The 22,815-nt window shown below is 40.6% G+C and overlaps 1 protein-coding gene across 2 annotated transcripts in view; it reads right to left on the reverse strand.

Annotated features, from left to right (window-relative positions):
- The window catches only part of CCDC15 (coiled-coil domain containing 15), a 50,340-nt gene that overhangs the window by 20,021 nt on the left and 7,504 nt on the right, over positions 1-22,815 (reverse strand). For both annotated transcript variants that reach the window (XM_037134260.2, XM_053659415.1), the window contains exons 5-9: positions 17,792-17,905; positions 11,699-11,821; positions 10,812-11,447; positions 8,937-9,047; positions 6,975-7,094 (exon numbers count right to left, since the gene is read on the reverse strand). In XM_037134260.2, coding sequence (XP_036990155.2) covers positions 6,975-7,094; positions 8,937-9,047; positions 10,812-11,447; positions 11,699-11,821; positions 17,792-17,905 — 1,104 coding nt within the window. The remainder of the gene's footprint in view (positions 1-6,974; positions 7,095-8,936; positions 9,048-10,811; positions 11,448-11,698; positions 11,822-17,791; positions 17,906-22,815) is intronic.

A 22,815-nucleotide genomic window follows, 5' to 3' on the forward strand; every position in this document is an offset into this window, starting at 1 on the left:
AACTCACAGTGATTAACAACCACACCTAAAATAAAAGCAAACTAAGCAGACAGCTAGATCAGGAGGAGAGCCACAGAAATGGAGACCACCTGGAGGGTTAGCAACAGGGGAGTGGGAAGAGGAGAAGGGGGGAGAAGGTACAGAGAATAAGTACCATAGACGGTGGGGAGAAAATAGACAGGGGAGGGCAAGAGTAGTATGGGAAATGTAGAAGCTAAAGAACTTATGATACATGGACATGAACTAAAGGGGGGGAATGTAGGGGAAAGGGGTGTGCAGGGTGAAGGGGAATGAAGGGGGGGAAATGGAACAACTGTAATGGCATATTCAATAAAATATATTAAAAAAAAAGAAAGACTGCCAGTTCAATCCCTGGTCAGGGCACATGCCTGGGTTGCAGATTTGGTCCCTGGCTGGGGCACATATGAGAAGGCCATGTAGATGTTTCTCTCCCTCTCTTTCTCCCTCTCTCCAAAAATAGATAGTCCTAGATCAACAAAACAGAAATGACAGTTCAAAAATAAACCCTTATATTTTTACACTCAAATGATTTTTGGTAAGAGTGTTGAGAGAATTCAATAGTTAAAAATAATCTTTTCAACAAATAGTATGAGGAAAACCAGATATCCACTTGAAAAAGAATGAAGTTGGACCCCTATATAACACCATATACAAAAATTAATTCAAAGTAAATCACAGACCTAAATCTAAGAGACATAAAATTATCATAGGAACACAAAACAGTAAATCTTCATGACCTTGGATTAGGCAATGATTTCTTATATATAACACCAAAATCAGAAGCTACAAAAGAAAAAGTAGATAAACTGGTCTTCATCAAAATTAACAACTTTTGTGCTACAAAGGAAACCATCAAAAGAGTGAAAAGATAACCCACAGATGAAAAGAAAATGTATAAATCATATAACTAGTAAGAAACCCTTAATGCAGAATATAATAAAAACTCACATAACTCAACAGTCAAAAGACAAATAACACAATTATGAATTACGCAGAGAACCTAAGACAGTTTTCCAAAGAACATATATGAATGGCCAACACACACATGAAAAGATGCTCAAGATTAACCATCAGGAAAACGTAAGTCAACACAGAATGAGATGCTATACCACACCCATTATGACAGCTATAATTAACGGATGGGTAATGACAAGTGCTGGTAGGACATACAGAGCTGGAGCCCCCATATACTGCTGGCGGGAAGGAGACATTATACAGCCACTATGGAGACCAGCATGGCAGCTCCTCCAAAGGCTCAGCATAAAGAGGCACAAGTCCCAGTAATTCCACTCCTATGTACATACCCCAGAGAAATGAAAAGACATCACCCAGAAAGTTGCGCAGAGAGGGTCACAGCACTATTACTCATAATAGCCAAGAAGTGGAAACAATCCAAATGCCCATCACCTGGTAAGTGAATAAATAAAAGGTGCTAAATGCATAAAATGCAATAACATCCAATGCAAAGAATGAAGTGCAACTACATGCAACAAGATCAATGAATTTTGAAAACATGATGCTCGGTGAAATAAATCAGTCACAAAAGGCCATATATGGCATGATCCCATTTATATGAAATGCCCAGAAAAGGCAAATCTAGAGGGACAGAAAGTAGATTGGCGGATGCCTAGGGCTGGGGGTAGGGGTGAGGGGAAAAGGGCTGCTAGTGAGTATGGGACCTTTTGGGGTGATGAAGATGTTCTGAAATTGACTGAGCAAACTAAGGCAATGTCTGCACAGCCTTTGAATATATCACAAACACAGAATTGTACACTTTCAATGAGTGAATTGTAGGGTATGTAAATTAGAGTCATTCCTCCTTCTTCATATATTCCTTATTTATTAATTCACCTATTTGCTAAAATTTCTTTGTAATTCCAAGACCCACAGTTGCAGAGTTTCTGTGGTCATTTGCAGACGTGCACAAAGCTGTGAACATTCGCGCTGCCAGAAGCACGTGTTATCAGCTGAGGCGGGACAAGGCTCTGTTTCAGCCTTCATACAGTAAACCACAGCCCTTTTCAAGGTTTAGTTAGTGCCAAGGCTTTTGCTTTTTGTTGGTGAATTTACTGTTTAAAATGGCCCCTAAGCACAATGCCACTATCTAGCACTCTTAAGCCTAAGAAGGCTGTGATGCGTGATGCATATTGTGGAGAATATACATGTATTAGAAAAGCTTTATTCAGGCATAAGCTTCAGTGCTATTGGCCCCAAGTTCAATGTTAATGAGTCAAAAATCTACAGGGTGGTGCAAGAGTAAGTTTACAGTTGTTCATATGGAAAATAATACAATAATTAATAAATAATACAAGAATGAACTGTGTTTCACATACCCACAACTACGAACCTACTTTTGTCCCATCCTATGTATTAAGTAAGGGGTTTTTAAACAAAAATCCACATAAAACAAGGTAACGTACTGATCAGCTGACAGAAATGTGATCAGAGGCTCACAGGAACCTAACCCTGGTCCCTCCCCAACCCCAGGAGCAAAGGTCCGGGGTTCGCCCCTTCGGTGTGGGAGGCCACCCTGCAGACCACCACTGCAGTGAGTAAGGAGACTGACTGTGCCCCTCAATAAGGTTGTCATTTTCAAAGTTATTGGTTTGTCTTAGATAAAACTGGAAAATAAGAAATAGCAAAAGGCTAATGATGGTTCTCTCTGGAGTTTTCTTCTTTGTTTACTTTTTGTTACAATAAAAATGAAATTATTTTCTGCTTTCAAAAAAGTAAGAACTGAACTTGCAGCTTGGCAAAGCAGTGAGCCCGCTTCTGGCCTCTTCGACATCGCTGACTGTCACCCTGAGTGTGGCCTGTGGTATCACAGAGGGCAGGGCACGGGCAGCCTGAAGAAGAGCAAGGCGGAAAGGGGGCCCTTCAATTCTGCATGTGGACTGGCCCATACTCCAGCGTCGAGGCGAGCTGTGCGTGCGTGGGCCAGACCCGGAGGAGTCCAACCAAGACTGAAGTGAGAACTGAACTGACTCTGGAGCCACTGTCCACAGACGGGGAGGGACCACTGAGAGCCTGAACCTAACCAGGCTGATGCCTGCTGCAACAAGCCAACAAAAAAGATGCGCCATTCTATAGAGGATTTTATCAGCTGTCTTACGATATAACATTCAAAACCGAACCCAGGAGAAAAAGTGGCAAGAGAATCCAGAATATGAATCCAAAGAGAGAGGACGCTTCCTCTGGGGCGGTAGGAACAGGAAGAATGGCAAAGATTAAATGGCTGAGGCAGTTACTGCGTGATGGCTTGTATTTTCTTTAGGAAAGCCAGAGAGTACTGGGGAGCAGCAAGAACTTTAAGAGGCGTTTAAGGTTTAGAATTACCAGTGTGGGCTATGGGAATGGCAGGCAAGAAAAGTGCTACGCAGTACCATGGCCCCAGCTGGGACTGTAAACGCTAGTTCAAATGTGGTTCAAATCTATGTGAATAAAGTGTTTTCTCCCATAAGGCTCAATTATTTGGGAACCTAAAATGACAAAGGACTGACTAAGGGCTGAGGATTTTCAGGGCTAGTACAGCAGGACAAGAAGAGGCCGTGACTACAAAGCCATACACCCTCCTTGGAAAGTCGGAGTTAGGCGCCCCTCACGGTGCTCAGTGAACGTGTGCGCCCCCTCCAGCTAGTTGTGTTGCCTCCTAACCATCGCCTTACCTCTGGTCTCTCCTCTTCAGAAATGTGAGTGCTGTGTCTTGTCCGGAGCTCTGTCTTTGACAGTCAGTACCCAGATAATGGCTAGCCCCTCACAGGTGCTCAGTGAGTGAGTGACTGGCTCATGGATGTGGAACACGTTGAGGAAGATATGGGCAGGGACTGGCGCTGTGCTAAAGGCCGCCCACACACTGGTAAGCAGAACAGGCGTGGTGCCTCCCCTCCCGAAGCTTACAGACCACTGGGAAACATGTCAATAAGGAAACAATTACACAGTGTACAAAGTGTTTTGTGTACTGAGAAGGTAACAAATGCAAGAATAAAATATTAAGAGGAGAACTTATTTTCGATCAATTGCTCAGGGCCGTCTTTTCTAAGGAGGGGGCATTTTAGCTGAAACCTGAAGGATAAGAAAGGACCAGTTTTGTGAAGAAAAAAAGAAAAGGATATCCAGTAGAGAAAATAAATGCAAAAGACCTGAGGTAGGAAATTGCCTGGCACACTTCAGAATACACAAACGACGATGCAGGAAAAAACCACAGACAGCATCCCCTTAGGCCGACCTTACAGACACAAACAAAAAATCCCAAGAGCAGGTAGTTCAGTTCTCAACACCTCAGCCCAAAGCATACTTTCTGCCTCCTTTTCTTTCTCCTCACTTAACAGGGCCAAAAGGAAAATTCTCTTTATCACTTTCACATATTACAATATGTGAAGACTATTTTTAAAATAATGACATAAACTCTCAATATAGAAATTATCCAGACGGTGGTAAAATTCTAATGGGAATAAAGTAGATTCAGTTAAGCCATGGAAAAAGCATAGCAGGCCAGGTTCTTTAGTAATTTTTTGAACAACTATTGATCTTAACACACCAAAACTTCGGGAATAAATCATAACTCTAACGAGCTCCAGCCCAGACTATGAACAGTGTTTTTCTTGGTGACCCTGCCTGATGCTCCACCAGCTAACTGCTGGGCACCTAGTCCTGGCCGTCGGGTAAAAGATCCTCCTGACCCCTCCTCCTCAAAAGCCACTCATTTCTTCTCCTCTCAAACCACATATACAATGACCACCAGAAATACACATTTTATAAGGAACACACATATTAAAATATGTTGTCCAACAGGCAACAGTCGCCCTGACAATAGCCCGGGTTTCACTGAGAGCCCCAGAGCAACCTTAGGTCAGCCCAGGTTTCACACACTATGAAATCAAACAAGAATCTTTTTTTTTATTTACAAAGTATTTTATTTCATTATTTTAAAATATATTTTATTGATTATGCTATTACAGTTGTCCCATTTTCCCTTCACTCCCCTCTACCCTGCACACCCCCTCCCACTCCCATTCCCCCCTTTAGTTCATGTCCATGTGTATCAAGTTCTTTAGCTTCTATATTTCCCATACTATTCTTGCCCTCCCCGTCTATTTTCTACCTACAGTCTATGCTACTTATTCTCTGTACCTTCTCCTCCTTCTCTTCCCACTCCCCTGTTGCTAACCCTCAATGTGATCTCCATTTCTGTGGTTCTGTTCCCGTTCTAGTTGTTTCCTTAGTTTGCTTTTGTTTTAGGTGTGCTTGTTAATAACAGTTTGCTATCTTTTTACTGTTCACATTTTTAATCTTTTTCTTAGATAAGTCCCTTTAACATTTCATATAATAAGGGCTTGGTGATGATGAACTCCTTCAACTTGACCTTATCTGAGAAGCACTTTATCTGCCCTTCCATCCTAAACGAAAGCTTTGCTGGATAGAGTAATCTTGGATGTAGGTCCTTGCCTTTCATGACTTGGAATACTTCTTTCCAGCCCCTTCTTGCCTGTAAGGTCTCTTTGGAGAAATCAGCTGACAGTGTGATGGGATCTCCTTTGTAGGTGACTGTCCCCTTATCTCTTGCTGCTTCTAGAATTCTCTCCTTCATTTTAATCTTGGGTAATGTAATTATGATGTGCCTTGGTGTGTTCCTCCTTGGGTCCACCTTCTTTGGGACCCTCTAGATTTCCTGGAAGTGTATTTCCTTTGCCAGATTGGGGAAGTTCTCCTTTATTATTTGTTCAAATAAGTTTTCCACTTGTCACTGTTCTTCTTCCCCTTCTGATACACCTATAATTTGGATGTTGGAACATTTAAAGATGTCCTGGAGGTTCCTAAGCCTCTCATTTTTTCGAATCTTTGTTTCTTCATTCTTTTCTGTTTGGTTGTTTCTTTCTTCCTTCTGGTCTACTCCATTGATTTGAGTCCCAGTGTTCTTACCATCACTACTGGTTCCCTGTGCATTTTGCTTCATGTCACTTAGTGTAGCCTTCATTTTCTCATCTCATTTGTGCCCAAAGGCAACCAATTCTGTGAGCATCCTGATCACCAGTGCTTTGAACTGTGCATCTGCTAGGTTGGTTATCTCTTTGTTGCTTGGATGTATTGGCTCTGGGGCTTTGATTTGTTCTTCCATTTGAGCCTTTTTTTGTGTGTGGGGGGAGTCTGGTCTCGCCTGTTAAGTATGAGGGGCGGAGCCTTAGGTGTTTACCAGGGCAGGGCAACCCTGTGGCTGGGTTATGACTCTAAATGTGGAGGCAGGGTTAGAGAGGGAACAATAGCTCTTGCTTTGCTCTCTCTCAGATTTCAGTCCCTTCTGCTGCTTCCCCTGAGCAAATTGGGCCCTTCTAGTGCTGGTTCCCCGAGTGGGTGGGCTTGTGTACATTCTATGACCCTGTGGGTCTCTCCAGCAAACTCTCCTGTGAAGCTGGGAGTCTCTCCTGGCACCTCAACCCCCACAAGTGTTTTCAATCGGTGCTTTTAGGCTTTATTTCCCAGCGCTGGGGCCCGGGGTTGCACGGTCTGTCTCACTGCCCGTTTTCAGCTGGCTTATCTGCACATGAATGTGTGACTGTGGTCAGCCAGCCACCTTGCACGCCTCACTGGGTCTGCTCATTGCCACCCCACACCCGGGGTCTGCCAACCACCACCTGCTTGCCCGGGTCCGCCAGCCACCGCTTTTTCCTGCTAAGACCCCTCTCAGCTGGCCACCAACTCCACTCCTCTTACCAGTCTGGATGAATGGTTGTTGGACTTCTGTACAGTTCAATTTTCTCTCAGTTCTGGTTGTTTCTTTGTTTCTAAATTTTCGTTGTCCTTAATTTTGGTTGTGTGAGGAGGCATAGTGTGTCTACCTATGACTCCACCTTGGCCAGAAGTCCAAGGATCTGCTTTTTGCTAGCCTTACCACTCCTAGCTCAGTAAGCACCTGTCAGCCTGTTTTAATCTAGTGTTCATCCTCTACGGTTTGCTACCTGTCTTCTGCTGGAAGCCTCTTGAACATGCTTGGGTGGAAGATGCTGAAGGCCATCCTGAAGCAGATCTCCCCTCCTTTCCACTGTCCCGCCAGTCGGCTGCTGCCCAAGGTAGAAGCTCTGAAGGATACAGAAGCACCCACCCCGCTGCGTGAGCAGTGGCACTATCGTGGTAAAAATGCTGTAGGCGGCAACAGTGGCCCCAAGGTCATCTAAAGAGGTCAGAATAGTCTGACACATTATGGCATAAAAGTAGACATTATACTTCTTGCCAGTATAATGGATCTTAACAGTATCCACAAAGCGTTAAGTTTTACCTACAAAACAAGAATGATAATAGAATCTATCTCCCAGGGTTATTGTGAGAATTAATTGAGACAATGGATATAAAGTTCTAAAACAATTTTAGCCATGGGTAAGTGCTTAAGAATGTAAGCTGTTAATCACAATATCAATATTATTATTAATAAGAGACAATGCCATCATCATCATCATCACCGTTGTCCATAGCCTAGCTCTGCAAGCTCAGAGCAAACTCCAATTTACTTTTTGCTGCTTATTCTTTGCTCTGCTCTGCCTGCTCGCTGACAGAGCCTGGATCCTGGATGTCACGTAAGACATATTCATAGCCCCCCAGGAATAACCCCCCTCTCCACAGTGGGGCCGGCTCAGAGTCGCCGTGCTGGGAGGCAACATAACCCTGAACATTGGTTTTCCCAGCAGAGGCACCATCAGGGCAGCAACCGGTCAGAATGGAGTGACACCTCACAGAATGATAGGATATTGCATCTTCGTCCATTATTACTGACCTTAAAACTAAACCCCTGGGGCAGTAACTACATTGCCCTGTCAATCTCAAGCCAAAACAAGTGATTTGCTCCCTGACACTGACTCCTCACTGAAGCACGCTCTGTTTATTCTCTGGAAAAGGCTTGGTCTTGAATACTGGGCAAAACGCACCGATGGCACTCCAGAACCAATTCCTCTCCCAAACTCTCAGCTCTCGAAAAATGGGGTTGCTCAATATATCTGTTTTAAAGGAATAACAAAATACAAAACTGCCTAAGCAGAAATGAGGAGTTAGTGACAATGACATAGATCTTAGTGACAGTCCCAGAATAATGAGACGAGGGTAAGTTAACGGTTAGGGGTGTGTGTGTGTGTATTTAATGTAAAACTTCCAACCACACAACAAAGTGGGAGTACAAACAGCACAATGAATCCCAAGGTGCCACCGCCCAGCGTCAACAATCAGCAACATTTTATTTTTTCATTGATCTCTTTGCCCACTTTTTTCCTGGAGTATTTTAAAGCAAATCCCAGATTATTCTGCCACTTTTTTTTTCTGCACAGGGAGTCTTCATTCAACAACACATTTGAAAGAAAATAAGGCAACAAGACAATATTTTTATAACACTGCCAGCACTTTCCCAAGGTGCTTACCAGCCAGGACGCAAGCTGGTAGCATTTCCACAAGTACTCCTACTTGGTGTCCCCCCAAAATTCTGTGCACAAACACTAGAGGTGGTAACATTCTGGAAGTTCTAAGACAGAAAGCAGCTTGTCTTGCTCTTCACCACAGCTCTTTACAAACCATGTGCCTGGGTTGGTGCACTGTTCCAGTCGACAAGAACAGAATCCCTTCAGTACTTACAAGACAGTATATAAGATCAAATAAATATGCTAAATGACTTGAGATAAAAAAAAAGCTTACTATTAACCAATCAGTATTATATAAAACCTGTCTCCCACTTAACCCAAATGATGGAGGTATGCTTTCTCACCTGGAGTTTTTAGAATGGGCTCATTTTGAAATAATTTAGCCTAACTCTAGAAGCCCTAATCCTCTGTATCCCATGCATTTATTTATATAGCTTGACAAGCTCCAGTCCAAATCCTAAGTGATTTTGTCTCTGTTACTCTTTTGGAAAACGACATTCCTCCCACGGTGGTCTGCTCTACCTGATCTCCAGAGGATGCTTGAGGGCTGACATAGCGACGGCACTCCAGAGGCAAGTCATCTTGCACGGTCTCTTCTCTTATAGAAGATGGCGGCAGCTTGAAAAAGGTGTTCTAAAGGAACAGCAGAAACAGAAAAGGAACCGTCCACCCAGGGTAGCAGGCTAATCACAACATGCTGGGCTGTGGTGAGAACTCCAGGGAAACAGTACCAGGTGAAGACATTATGGTACCTTTTCATCTGAACAAGGATGTAACATTTTTAGCTCAACTCTGTAGACCTTAAATTTTAATCCCAAACCATATACATGACAAACTCCTCAAATGTTAAGTAATTGAGGATCTGCTGTTTCTTCCCACATGACTCATGTAGGGGGCAGTTACCGGAAGGTAATTGTATGGACTTCAGCAAAAGCTGCAACATCATCTTTGTGAATTAAAACGGTCTGATTCTACAATAAGAATGTGGACATGGGCCCTGGCTGGTGTAGTTCAGTGGATTGAGCGCGGGCCTGTGAAGCAAAGGATCGCGGTTCAATTCCCAGTCAGGGCACATGCCTGGGTTGCAGGCCAGTTCCCAGTGGGATACACATGAGAGGCAACCATACATTGATATTTCTCTCCCTCTCTCCTTCCCTTCCCCTCTCTGAAAATAAATAAATAAAATATTTAAAAAAAAAGAATGTGGACATGGTTTATCAGCCTTGTGAATGACAGAGCTGATTTGACTGAGACAGTTCATTAGACCAGGGACTTCTGCACCTGACTCTACCCTTCACATTACCAGAGGCTGAGAATGTCTAAAATCCAGCCGCCTGAAGTCCTGTGCCTCCTTCTCTTATTCTGTTCTACCTGATCTCTGACAAACGCCTGGGCCTGGACTTCAGGAGTCAGACTGATAACCTGCTGGAGAAAAGTCATCTTTCCCTTTCTGCTTTATCACATCATAATATGGCTCCTTGAAGCATACTTTGTAAAAGAAACAATACAAACTGTAAATCATTTAGTAGGAGTAATATAGCAATAATATTCAAGGCTTCATTAAGAACCTTATGGTAATTTTTAAAACTCAGGATAATGTGAAATTCTATGGAATAAAATGGAAAACCATACTTCTTGTCAGTTCTAAAGTCTAGCTGAGAACAATCTTTGCAAGCTCCAAACTGAACCCTGTACAACTCAGTTCCTGCTGGCCTCTCTCCTTCCTCCCTCCGCTGATGGGGACCTGAGCTTGGTACCTATGGGGAAGATGCTGATAAACATCTGAAGGAAACGCCTCTCTCCCTCCGCTATCAAAATTGATGCTGGCTGCTTTAAATTGTTTTCTTAAAAAAAAAGAACACAAAATATCGAGTGTTCAGATAAGAAAGACAGTTTAACCAATAAAACTTTAGGCTATAGGGAAAATTTGGAGTTATCCGAGGTCAGAGTTTAACTGGACATCTTATGGAATAAAACATACCCTATACTCTAATCCATATAAGACCAGCTTCATCCCTAAGAAATGTATTTCCTTTCTTCTCATTTTGGCTTAACTGACCTCTGCTGGAGGGCTGGCCTTGGAACCCGTATTAACAAGTGCTGGTGGACAGTGGTGGGATACTCTTTTATCCATCCTTCAGGTGTCAAAGATGACAGCTGCCAGAAATAGTCTCCCTAACGAAGATTTTTTTAAGTAAATTGTCCAGACAGGGGTAATATGTTGCTGATATTACTTTAAGACTCAATGAGAACTCTAGAGTTTTTAGAAATTAACCAGAAAATTATTTTTCCAACTACAAATCTCCAAATCATTTGCAATATTGTCCCCACAAATCCAACTCCAAACCTTAAGTAGCTTATTTCTTCTTGCCATATCTCCTATCCACTCTATTTTACCTGGTATCTGGGTAGAAAGTCCTGGTCTTGACATCTGGGCAGAATATTCTTTTCTCCAGACAAAACACACTGGTCTCTGGGTAGAAAATGCTGCTCTTGAAATCTGAGTAGAACGTGCTGATCTTTGGGCACAAAATCCTTGTTTGGACATTTTGGTATAAAATCTGGGTCCTGACATTTGGGTTGAATAGTCTGGACTTTGCATAGAAAATGTTGGTCTTGACATACAAGTGGAATATTCTTGTCATTGGGTAGAAAGTTCTGGTCCTGACATGTGAGTGGAACACTCTGGTCTTCAGGTAGAAAAGCCTGATTTGGGGATAGAAACTGCTGGACTTCCAACTGAATACTTTCATCTTCAAGGTCAACACTGTGAGCTTCCAGCATAATACCCTGAGTTTCTGTCTTAACCTGGGCTTTGGGCTCCACAGCTTGGCCTTCGGGCTCAAGAGCCTGAGAGCGCAGCTCCATATTCTGGGCTTCCAGCTCAGTACTCTGGACTCCTGTCAGATCACCGTGGGCTTCTGGAAGGTAATCCTGGGTTTCTGGCAGAATATCCTGTGGGCCCTGAAGGTGTACCTTCTTTGGTTCTTCCTCTTTCATCACAGCAAATAATGGATTTTTGAATTGTATTTTCTAAAAGTGAACATAAACATCAAATATAGAATTCCAGGTAGTAGAAACACTATGTTTTCCACAAGACTCCTAAAACAATCTTGAAAGGATACAGTAGCCAAACAATTATTAGAACAAAATGTGAAATCATAGTCTTTGCTCAGCTTAACCTAGATCTACAATCCCAAACCAGTACAACAATGCTGGCATCCCTGGTCCACGGTGTAATTAGTTTAATTTCTACTACACCATCTCCTTTCACTCTGCTTTACCCGAACTCTGCTGAGAGGTTTGTCCTTGTCTTCCAAAAGCAGATCCTGTTGGTCCGACCAAAACAAATTTTCTCTCCCTTTCTTGTCTGTTGTAACAGATGAAGATTCCTCAGAGTCCGGTTCCTAAAGAACACACAAAATTTTTTTAAATTAAAAATCTTCAAAACCCCAAATGTATCTATTTCAGGAGAAAAATGTGATTGCGATAAAATCCTAGGCTTCAGCACACTACTACCATAGTGTCAGTAGGTCAGTGTGGTCAAATATTATAAAAACAGGACATCGCAAGAGAAGTGCAAGAAGGTACACTGAAAACTATAAAACAGTGTTGAAATGAATTAAAGAAGATCTAAATAAATAGAAAAGTCCCCATCTTCATGGATCTCTGAGGACACTATTGTAAAGACAACAATAAACTCTTACATTTACAGACAACTAATTTTCAACAAGAGTGTAAAGACAATTAAATGGAGAAAACAGCATTTTCAAAAAATTGTTTTGGGACAGGTAGATATTCACATGCAAAAGAATTAAGATAGAACACTTCCCCAATGCCAAAGATAAAAATTAACTACAATGGATCATAGACCTACACGTAACAGCTAAACTACAGAACTATTAGAAGAGCATATAGGAGAAAATCTTCACAACTGCAGATAAAGCAGTGGTTTAATAGATGCCACACCGAAAGAACAAGCAGCAACAACAACAAAAAACAGATAAACTCTGCTACACCAAAATGTAAAAATCTGTGCTGCAAATGACAGCATTAAGAAAGTGAAATGACAACCCACAGAATGGGAGAAAATTCTTGCAAATCATGTATCTGATCTGTACCCAAAATATATAAAGAACTCTTACAATTTGATAATAAAATGACAAATAAGCCAATTATAAAAAGGGTATCACACTGACATTTTCTTCACAAGAAATATGTAAGTGGGCAAAAAGCACATGAAAAGATGCTCAAGATCATTATCAATTAGGAAAATATAGATCAAAAGTAAGATGCTACCACTTCGTACTCACTAGGATGGCTGTACTCCAAAAGAGGGACCAGACTTCCGGCCAAGATGGAGGCATAGGTAGACACACTGTGCCTCCTCGCACAACCAAAAATTAAGGACAACAAATATTTAGACACAAAAAAACAACCAGAACTGAAAGAAAATTGAACTGTACAGAAGTCTGACAACCATTCATCCATACTGGTAAGAGGGGTGGAGTTGGCGGTCAGCTGAGAGGGGTCTTGGCAGAAAAAAGCAGTGGCTGGCGGACCTGGGTACACAGGCAGCAGTTGGCAGACCCCGGGTGTGGGGTGGCAATGAGCAGATCTAGTGAGGCGTGCAACGTGGTTAGCTGATCACAGTTACACATTCGTGCGCAGATAAGCCAGACCAAAATGAGCAATAAGACAGACTGTGCAACCCCGGGCCCCAGAGCCAGAAAATTAAGCCTAAAAGCACCGATTGAAAACACTTGTGGGGGTTGAGGTGCCGGGAGAGACTCCCAGCCTCACAGGGGAGTTCTCTGGAGAGACCCACAGGGTCATAGAACATACACAAGCCCACCCACCTGGGGAACCATCACCAGAAGGGCCCAATTTGCTTGAGGGAATTGGCAGAGGGACTGAACTCTGAGAGCAAAACAAGCACCACTGTTCCTTCTCTAACCCCGCCCCCACATTTAGAGTCACAACCCAGCCACAGGGTTGCCCTGCCCTGATGAACACCTAAGGCTCTGCCCCTCACACTAACAAGTGCAACCAGACACCCCCCCAAAAATAGCTCAAACAAAAGAACAGATCAAAGCCCCAGAGCCAATACATCTAAGCAACAAAGAGACAGCCAACCTATCAGATGCACAGTCCAAAGCACTGGTGGTCAGGATGCTCGCAGAATTGGTTGCCTTTGGGCACAAATGAGATGAGAAAATGAAGGCTACACTAAGTGACATGAAGCAAAATGCACAGGGAACCAATAGTGATGGGAAGAACACTGGGACTCAAATCAATGGAGTAGACCAGAAGGAAGAAACAACCAAACAGAAAAGAATGAAGAAACAAAGATTCGAAAAAATGAGGAGAGGCTTAGGAACCTCCAGGACATCTTTAAATACTCCAACATCCGAATTATAGGGGTACCAGAAGGGGAATAGGAACAGCAACAAGTGGAAAACTTATTTGAACAAATAATAAAGGAGAACTTCCCCAATCTGGCAAAGGAAATACACTTCCAGGAAATCTAGAGAGTCCCAAAGAAGGTGGACCCAAGGAGGAACACACCAAGGCACATCATAATTACATTACCCAAGATTAAAATGAAGGAGAGAATTCTAGAAGCAGCAAGAGATAAGGAGACAGTCACCTACAAAGGAGTTCCCACCACACTGTCAGCTGATTTCTCCAGAGACCTTACAGGCAAGAAGGGGCTGGAAAGAAGTATTCCAAGTCATGAAATCCAAAGACCTACAACCAAGATTGCTCTATCCAGCAAAACTTTCATTTAGAATGAAAGGGCAGAAAAAGTGCTTCTCAGATAAGGTCAAGTTGAAGGAGTTCACCATCACCAAGCCCTTATTCTATAAAATGTTAAAGGGACTTATCTAAGAAAAAGAAGATAAAAAAGATTAACAGTGAAAGGACAGCAAACTCACAGTTATTAACAAGCACACCTAAAACAAAAGCAAACTGAGTGGACAGCTATATCAGGAGTGGAGCCACAGAAATGGAGATCTCATGGAGGGTTAGAACAGGGGAGTGGGAAGAGGAGAAGGGGGGAGAAGGTATAGAGAATAAGTAGCATAGATGGTAGGTAGAAAATAGACAGGGGGAGGGCAAGAATAGTATGGGAAATGTAGAAGCTAAAGAACTTGAGACACATGGACATGAACTAAAGGTGGGGAATGTGGGTGGGAGGGGGTGTGCAGGGTGGAAGGGAATGAAGGGGGAGAAATGGGACAACTGTAATAGCATAATCAATAAAATATATTTTATAAAAGAGGGATAGTACCAAGGATGGGAGTGGGTGTGAGGAAACAAACCCTCACACACTGCTGATGGGAAATGGCTGGGCTGTTTCCTATCAGCCATAATACACGAAGTCATCACATCACCCAGAATTTCCACTAACTAGAGAAATGAATATCCACACAAAAACATGTACATGACTGCTCACAGCACAATTAGTTATAAAAGCTGAGAAATGGAAACAACCAAGACATCCATCAACTAACTGATGAGTGGATACACCAACGTGATATGGCCATATGATGGAATATTACTCAGCGGTAAGAGGAAGTGTTGATACACACTACAAGTGAGTGAACTAGAAAATATTATGCAAGGTAAGAGAAGCCAGTCACGGAAGACCACATCTGATGATTCCATTTACATGAGATACCACAACAAGCAAATCTGCAGAGACGGAAGGTAGATCAGTGAGTGGTTGTTTAGGACTGGGGACAGGGACAGAGGGAATTAAAACGACAGCTGACAGGTACAGGGCTTCTTTCAGGGGTGAAGAGAATGCTCTGATTTAGATTGTGGTGAGTGTTGCAGAACCCTGAGAATACATTAAAAACCACTGAATTGTACAGTTTAAATGGGTGAATTGTTTGGGTATGTGAATTATACATCTCAACAAAATTTTTTTTAAAAATACAAGTGATAAGCTTAACCCTTAAACCCATCCTTCAATAGCTGTGGATAGCTCTAACAAGCCATTCTTTCCTCACCTTCGCACTTTACATTTTCCTACCTGACTTTGCATAAATCTGTGGTACTCTGCAGTACTTAAAGACCTTGATAACCCTTAAAGGGTAGCTCTCCTTTAGTTCCTATGTTTACCCTGATGGGTGCTGGTTTCCTACAAAGTGCTTTCTGAAGAAAATCAATACAAATATAAATGGTCTAGAGAAAGCAATATGGCAATATGCTCATGAGAATAAGGTGGGTTTGTATGAAAGATCTGGCCTGATCTTAGCAGGTTATGCTAATCTAATATACAATAAAAAACAAATAGTTCAACTCCGAATGCACAAATGTACAAATAAGTCATTCACACATCAAACATGGAGTGAAACAGGCTGTGATTTATAAATGACAACCTGCCCCTATACTAGTCAGTAACAATTTCGGAAGGCTTAGGATTTTGTCTTGGTGACCGGACAGAGGGCAAGCAAGTACATCTTCGATTTATATCTTCAAATCTGGAACAATAAGAACAACCAGATGGGGTGTAATGTCAGTAAAAATTAAGTCTGACAAGGCAACGAAACCAGAGCTCAGACAGGTCACAGACTGTTGTCCTTTATAACTGGAAGACTCCCACTTCAGACAACCAAGGAAATAGAAAACTGCGGGTTTGAGGGAAAGACTACATACTTGACATACAGAAAAATTTCACTAATTTCTTAACCATTCTGAATTATAAGAGTACATTTGTTTCTGATGTTATATCAAAAAACATACATGTGCTGTTTAGAATCAAACAGCAGACTGAATTCATCATCATCGTTATCGAATAAAAATGTATTACACTTAAACGGCACCTTTGACATATAAAACTGGTTTATACAAGAATGTTATCTCAGACTTAATCCTCCTTCCTCCTCCTGGATAATTATTTCAGTCAGACCTGTGGGCAGTACTCTTTGTGGAAAAACAATTGAATGGTTTGAACATGCTCCATACAATATAAAATACCAGTCTCTAAAACCTGATAACCCTTTTTTCTGATTTATCAGAAGGTGTCCAGCTGCCTCATTCTAACAAGATCCTAGAGTCAATCTACAGCCCTGACTATAGTATGGTAAGTCACTGAGGAGAATTTAAGTGCAAAAGAAACTCTATATGAGTCACAGTAAGACGATGCTAGAAAAAGGTAACCGTTCTGAAGCATCTAAGATAAAATACGGTATGTGGAAATACACCACATCTGCTTGTGTTTTTATATTTCACTAGAAATTTCTTAATTCACACTGGAGAGGAGGACATTATAGTTTAGTATTCTACCAACTGCAAACGTATCAGTGACAAAGGTTCGTGACTATTGTGTGGAAATACTTAAGGAAAAAAATACCAAAAGTAAACATATAGGCATAATCTAGGAAAATGTAAAAGAATACTAAATAGGAAGCAAAACCAAGAAAGAACTAAATAAGACACAGAGTTGATAATGTAAAAAAAAAAAGTAAAAAAGACTAATAGTTGATTTTTTGAGATTCTGCCTATCAAAACTTAAAATTAACCCTAAAATCAAGTAAACACAAGAAAGTGTAGAGTTTAGCATTTAAATCTGTGAGCCCTGAAATAAGTAGGAACCAAAGCAATGCTGCTTTACAAGTATAGCCGTAAATATCATTTTAAGTCCAGTTCCACATTTGGGTTCCAATTATTCACTCTTACTTTATCTTTTGAATCAAAACAATTTCTTCTAAAAAAAAAACTAGTATTTTTTCTTAATTATAAAGCAAAATATATACAATACAGAAAATTTTTGAAAAAAAACAGGAGAAAAAAAAAATCCCCTGTAATAAAACGACCCAGAAACAACCAGTGTTGACTGACCCCCTGGTCTATGCACACGGCGTTCTCTCCATTTTGCTTCAGTTTTTTCATAACACTTCTCACTTGAAATTATATTCCATGTGGAATAGAACAGACATCAATTTGTGTATTTGTCACATGCCTCCCCACTAGCACATAAGCTCCTCAAGGGACCTTGGGCCTCCTTCTGCCACTGTAAACCCTGCCCCCGGAACAGCGCCTTGGCAACTGCAAATGTCCTGTCAATATTGGCTGAATACATTTTTAAATTGAGGTTATTGTATGTAATTTTGTATTCTACTTTTTTCACTGAACTTTACATCACAGACACCTTCCCTTGTCTTCAGATGTTCTTTGAAAGCATATTTTTGAGAATGGCTATATAGAAATACATCATAATTTTTTAACCATTCCCTACTATTGGATATTTAAGGTTATTTCCAATTATTTTATAGGTCTAAATAATGGTGAGATGAGCTATAAATAAATCTTCATCTGTATTTTTATCCCTACTTTTAAAAACAATTTATTAAAAATTAATTTACCTCTTGGGTGGGAAAGCTGTTCCTTGTTTCATCTGGAACCACTGATACATTTTTTTTACTCATAGTTTTAAAGGATGCCAGCTGGTGACGTGCCTGTTTCATGGTTTGACTAAGCTGCCAGGAAAAGAGGAGAAAAACAAACAAAAACTGGATGAAGTCTTAATACCAAATCCACTAGTGTTCCAACATGAAAACAGGCCCCTATTATTAAAAAATGCCAGACCTGAGACAAGAGGATTACTTGCACAGGAGACCAGGACCTGCTGATAGTGTTGTTTCAACACTATTTTTTTTGTCATTCTAAGAGACTGATTTCATAACTTGATTATAAGTGCCATTACTCAAGTTGTTTTATATTATGTACAAAAAATGCATGTTTTATATTATGTACACAAAAATATCAGAACCTGAAAGTTTTAATACACTTAGAAATCACTAAACAGACACACTCCTTACCTTCTATCCATCTTCTCAATAAGGAATTATTCCTTTATTTCCTCAACTGGCCCTCGCATGCCTAATTGTCTTTTATCACTCCTCGCTAGATTTCTCTATTCCTAGTCCTCCTAAAATTCTTCCTTCCATTTACATAAATCCCTCCTTCACCAGTAAGTTAAATAAGAACACAAACTCAAACATCTCAACAGAACCAATCAGTTTTAAGTACTCTAAGTAACAGCTGATAATGAGCATTAATATGCTAAATATGTTGACTTTGTGTTTACTCCTAATCTCTGCCCAGTAATTTCAGTAAGCAGCTACTCTGATTTCTTTTTCAGAGAAGCACAGCTTTCACAAATATGTAAAGAATGTTTCTTTAAGGAAAGTACAGAAATGAGCAAAGTACCTTTTTTTTTTAGGCTGAGCACTACATAGCACATGGAAGAGAAGCATATCCCTTTATTACTCAATAAAACTAGAGCAAAGCAGGGACCAGCTATAACCCAACTGGTGAAGGTTTAAAAAGATTAATTCTTCTTTGAAGGGAAATCATGACTATGATCTACTGATATAAATAATAAACGCTTTATGATTTTTACTAATAGTGATCTAGGGACAAAAACACTCTCACTCCCAGCCCAGTTTCCTTTCAGCATATCACCTCTGTTTTGTCTTTGCTTCTAGAAGGTCTGCACCTCAAGCCAGAGAAATCAGCTTGAAACAGCACTCTTCATTCTAAGAGTAAGATTTCTATATTTGGTTAGTTAGCACAGAGTGGCTAAAGAGGTCACAACAGTTACTTACAGTGCAAAGAAAGATACATGTACAGTTGAGGTTATGAAAAAATACAAAGCCATGAATATGCCTACTTTTACTCATTGCCAAGTGCAATACATGTTACTGCCTTGCACTATGTAGAAGGTTTAAATCAGAGTCCACAATTTCTCTTTCCCATCAAGTCTAAGCCTCTATTAAAGTCACAGATTGATTTTAGTCCCTTAAACAGGAATTCAACTGGCCCAGCAGCCGGAATATACATTATATTCATTCTGTTCTCTGCCATTACCAACACCCTTCATGAAACCTCAGCCCAAAGGCCCTTTCAATGAGCTGCTATGAGAACTGAACAATGACTACCGGAAAATATCCGGTCCTAATCCCTGAAACCTTTTAACTGTGTCTTTAAAAGGAGAAAGGACCTTTGCAGGAGTGATTAAGTCAAAGATCTTGAGATGAGGAAATAATACTGGATTATCCAGATGGGTCCTAAATGCCATCACAAATACCCTCATAAGAGGTAGGGAAGATCTGACATGCAGAACAGGGGAGGGTGATGGAAAGACAAAGGCAGGGACTGTTCTACGGTGGCTGCGAGCACAGGAACGCCAACAGACATCCAGAGCTGGAAGTCAAGAGACAAATTCCCCCCTCAAATCTACGGAAGAAACACAGCCCTGCTGACACCTTGACTTTGGCTGACTGACACTGACTGTGGACTTCTGGCCTTCAGAACTGTGAGAGAGCACACTTCCGCCTTTTGAAGCCACTAAGTTTGAGGTAATGTGTTACAGCAGCCACAGGAAACTAATACAAGGACCGAAGTCACTGTTAATAAGCATCAAACAAAAACAGAAACTGCAGGATGTTACAAATCAAATTATGTAAAATGAATAGGTACATAAGTACATTTCTCTTATCGCAAGATAATGATGATCATTACATATACTTGTGAGTGTGCATTTGTATGCATAACATATGCATGTGTTTACATATGTAAGTTAAAATACATACCTATGTGTGTGCACGTGTGTTGTATGTGACTCCTCAAAACATAAAACTTGACCCAAATCTTTTCTATACTGAAAACTTAGACACAGTTTTTAAACTTTTGTAGCTTTAAAGATCAGCACTGAATCTTTAACCAAGGCTTAAAGATTCCCTGATGCAAATAAATTGTTCATAATTACAGAGAAAACCTAGTAAATATAACTATCAATGAGCAAAAAGATTTTTTTAAGATTTTATTTATTTACCTTTAGAGAAGAAGGGAAGGACAGAGGGAGAGAAATATCAATGTGTGGTTGCCTCTCGTGCGTCCCCTGCTGGGACCTGGCCTGCAACCCAGGCATGTGCCCTGACTGGGAATCGAACCGCGATCCTTTGGTTCACAGGCCTGTGCTCAATCCACTGAGCTACAACAGCCAGGGCTAGCAAAGAGATTTCTGACTGATAAAATACAAGTAAATTTTGAGGCTTAAATCTCAAAATCTAAAGCAAACAATGATCACATAGTAAAATGAAATTTAAACCTTCAAATATATAGTATACAATTAGACAAATGTATAAATTATATATTATGGCATTGTTCCACATTCATGGTTCCTATTTTCTTCAGTTCTTTTTAATGTAATTTTTTTAGACAATTAGGGATTAGAAAGAAGGAATTTATACGTAACTGTATAAATGAAACATAGTGTAGTAACACCATGACCTAAAACTACGTAGGTCATGGGAAAAGAATATAGATGATTCTCACATTTACAGAATTCCACTTACTCCATCGCCATGAGGGCCTAATGACCATTTGAAATGTATGTTAATGCTATACAAATCTACCCAAAGTTACAATCAAGGTGCAATGCAGTTTATTTGCAAATGACAGCAGACTGATTTTTAAATGTGTTTAACTTTTCGATGGCCACAAAAGTAGTATACAATTAAAACTTCAACTCACATGAATCCCTAATTATAGCCCATGAACCCCAAAGCAATGCATCAATTGCATTAGCTTTCTTTCATCATTAAGCAGGCACACCAAGCTTCAGGCTGACTAGTAATCTAGACCTAATACAAAAAGGCAGGCTGGGCCAAAAAAGATTCCTTATCTTCCTTAATGAACTAAGAAGTAGTCAGAGACAGGAACTGAACCTAAAAGGCGCTAAGCTGGAAAAACAAAGCTAGAGAAGTCTCAAGTATGCCAAAGTTTCAGAGCTGTGATGATGAGAATCCCAGGTAACAAGAGAAATATCAGTAAGTAAGAAAGAAGCATACATGGAGATACAGGGCGACCAACTCTCCCAGTTTGCTGGGAACTGTGCCAGGTCTAGCACTGAAAGTTTCAGGTCCCGGGAGACCCCGCAAGCTCAGGCAAATGGGGAAGGCTGGTCACCCTCAGAGAACAAGTGAATCAATCAAGTTAATGATCAAATACTAGTGTGAAAGTCAAAGATCCCATGCTGCTGGGATCACTGGAGCTACTGCAGACCCAGAAAATCCCTCTGGCAGCAGGCTCCTAAAAGAAGTTATGATTTGTGTGAGTCTGTGATTCTGCCTTTATTACCCCATGCATATGCTTAAAATAAATGTACCCCTTGCTTGGGTTAGCCTGAATTCTTGCAGCCAAAAATGCCTCACTGAAACACTGTTTTTATTCAATGATGGATTATAGAAAACTTAGCAGGTGATTCCACACCTCAAACCTTTACTTAACTACCAAAATTAATTGCTATCTCCCAGTTTGAAAAAGCTGGAAAACTTGCATTATAAAAAGAAAATAAAAAACAAAAATAAAAAGCTGTGATATACCATGCTAGAAAAGAAACAGTGGCAAACTTCATAGTCTACAGGTAAACAGAAAGTTAGTATGTAGTAAGAATGACCAGCTGTTCAATTCCTCACCAAAATGAAGTTACCAAGGGACACTGCGGAAACCCAGCCCCCAGAGGTAAGCATTGGCTCTAACACAGAGCAGGGGCTGAGCTAGTTCCGTGCGAGCGCTTGGAGTTTCTCCCAGTTCTGTGACTGCAGATCCTAACTTCAGCTGCCCAATCTTATCCCCTCTGAAAACAAGCAGGCATTAGGAATGTAGAAATGCAAAAGGAAGAAAAACGATAGTCATTTCCTTGACATGTTTTTAGAAATCACCATGGTATTTTATTCTCTACTACTTGAGAGTACGAAACTAGCCCCAAAGGGTAAAAATTAAAGGGAGGAAGATTTTCACTCACTACATTGAAAAAGACTTGTAATCATTTCAAACTTTCTAAAAATTAAATAAAAGTCTAAAAAGTGAGTTGATCAAGTGGCAATGTTTTCTAGCAGAAACTAGATGGATATAGTTTGATATATATTCAAATAAATAAATAAATAAATTCTCTCTTATTTATGGAAATATGTTTGAGACAAAAAGAATTCCTTAGAGGTTAGACTAGAAAAGGTCTTTTCTAACATTTAATTTAAAATGCAAATAAAGTCAAACATATTGGAAACTTCAAGCATACACAGAAGTAGACAGAATACTACAACAAACCCCCACATACACAACAACCGGCTTTCGTGTATCAACTCCCAGATAATCTTCATTTATTTATAACCCCCAACTTCACCTCACCTTTATATTTTTTGAAATATACCCCAGAATTCAAACCACTTTATCCTTAAATAAAGGATGAAATATTCCAAACAAGGTTTTATGTTTCTATCACTCCAAGACACAAATGTTCAGAAAGTGAATTGCATTCACCATTTATTCAATCAGGTCAACAGATAAACTGAAGGCATCAGAGCTTGTCTCACTGTCTAGC

The sequence above is a fragment of the Artibeus jamaicensis genome, unplaced genomic scaffold (genome assembly GCF_021234435.1).
Source record: "Artibeus jamaicensis isolate MK-2021 breed Jamaican fruit bat unplaced genomic scaffold, CSHL_Jam_final scaffold_660, whole genome shotgun sequence".
Classification (NCBI taxonomy): Eukaryota; Metazoa; Chordata; class Mammalia; order Chiroptera; family Phyllostomidae; genus Artibeus; species Artibeus jamaicensis.